The 1,059-nt window shown below is 48.8% G+C and overlaps 1 protein-coding gene across 1 annotated transcript; it reads left to right on the forward strand.

Moving 5' to 3' along the window:
* Window positions 1-24: 24 nt before the first annotated feature.
* Window positions 25-1,046, forward strand: LOC111650850 (olfactory receptor 52K1-like). The gene has a single exon (XM_023400790.1). It carries the CDS (start codon window positions 39-41, stop codon window positions 954-956), a length of 918 nt encoding a protein of 305 aa, XP_023256558.1. The 5' UTR covers window positions 25-38; the 3' UTR covers window positions 957-1,046.
* Window positions 1,047-1,059: the final 13 nt, after the last annotated feature.

A 1,059-nucleotide genomic window follows, 5' to 3' on the forward strand; every position in this document is an offset into this window, starting at 1 on the left:
TGAAACCCTGGACGAGGAGGTTGTAGGAGAAGAGGAGGATGGACAACGTCTCCTCACACAAACATTTCATCCTCGATGGCTTCAGTGAACTGGGAGCTCTGAGGCCCGTCCTCTTCATCCCATTCTCCATCATGTTCATCGTGTCGCTGTCGGCCAACTCCCTGCTGCTGTACATCATCATCTCACAGAGAAGCCTCCACTCCCCGATGTACATCCTCATCGCTTGCATGGCGTGGGTGGACCTGAGCCTCCCTCTGTTCTTCGTCCCCCACATGCTGCTGAGCTTCCTGTTTGACTGGAGGGGAATCTCTCTGATTGGCTGCCTGGTTCAGATGTATTTTGTTCACTTCTTGGGAGCTTTTCAGTCAACTCTGCTGCTGTGGATGGCACTGGACCGCTACTTCGCCATCTGCACACCACTCTACTACCGTGAATGTATGGCACTACCTAGATTTCTCAAATTTGTGATCCCTCTTGTGATCAGAAATGTGTTTGTGGTCTTGGTGGTAGTGACTTTAGCAGGGAGGCTCCCATTTTGCTTAAGAAATGTAATAGACCACTGTTTCTGTGAGCACATGGCCTTGGTGGAGCTGGCCTGTGGTAGAACCACCATCAACAGTCTGGTGGGGTTGACCTCAGTGTTCCTCATCCCTGTGGTGGATTTCTTCCTCATCACCACCTCCTACATAGTCATATTCAGCTCTGTACTGAGTTCTGGTAAGTCAGGTGTCAAAGCTCTTCACACATGTGTCACCCACATCGTGGTCATGGCCGTCACCCTGACCATCGTACTCACTGCTTTCCTGTCCTACCGGATCAGAAATGGTCTCCCTGCAGCTGTTCGGGTTTTCTTCAGCATCATGTACCTGTTCTTCCCGAGCTGCTTCAACCCAATCATCTACGGCATCAGGACCACAGAGATACGACAACACATCCTGAAGACACTGACATGTTAATGCTTTGTCCACTGAATTATTCTTAAGCAAACATTAGAATTTGTATGTTTTCCAACACGTCAATGTCTCCTGTATGGAAGCTCATTTCTAACAGAAAATAAAA

The sequence above is a fragment of the Seriola lalandi genome, unplaced genomic scaffold (assembly GCF_002814215.2).
Source record: "Seriola lalandi dorsalis isolate HSWRI2012SDOR001 ecotype SW California unplaced genomic scaffold, Sedor1 jcf7180001970329, whole genome shotgun sequence".
In the NCBI taxonomy this organism is placed as follows: domain Eukaryota; kingdom Metazoa; phylum Chordata; class Actinopteri; order Carangiformes; family Carangidae; genus Seriola; species Seriola lalandi.

Excerpts from the sequence above, each read along its gene's own strand:
- LOC111650850 (XM_023400790.1), top strand. The coding sequence starts at position 39 with ATGGACAACGTCTCCTCACACAAACATTTCATCCTCGATGGCTTCAGT.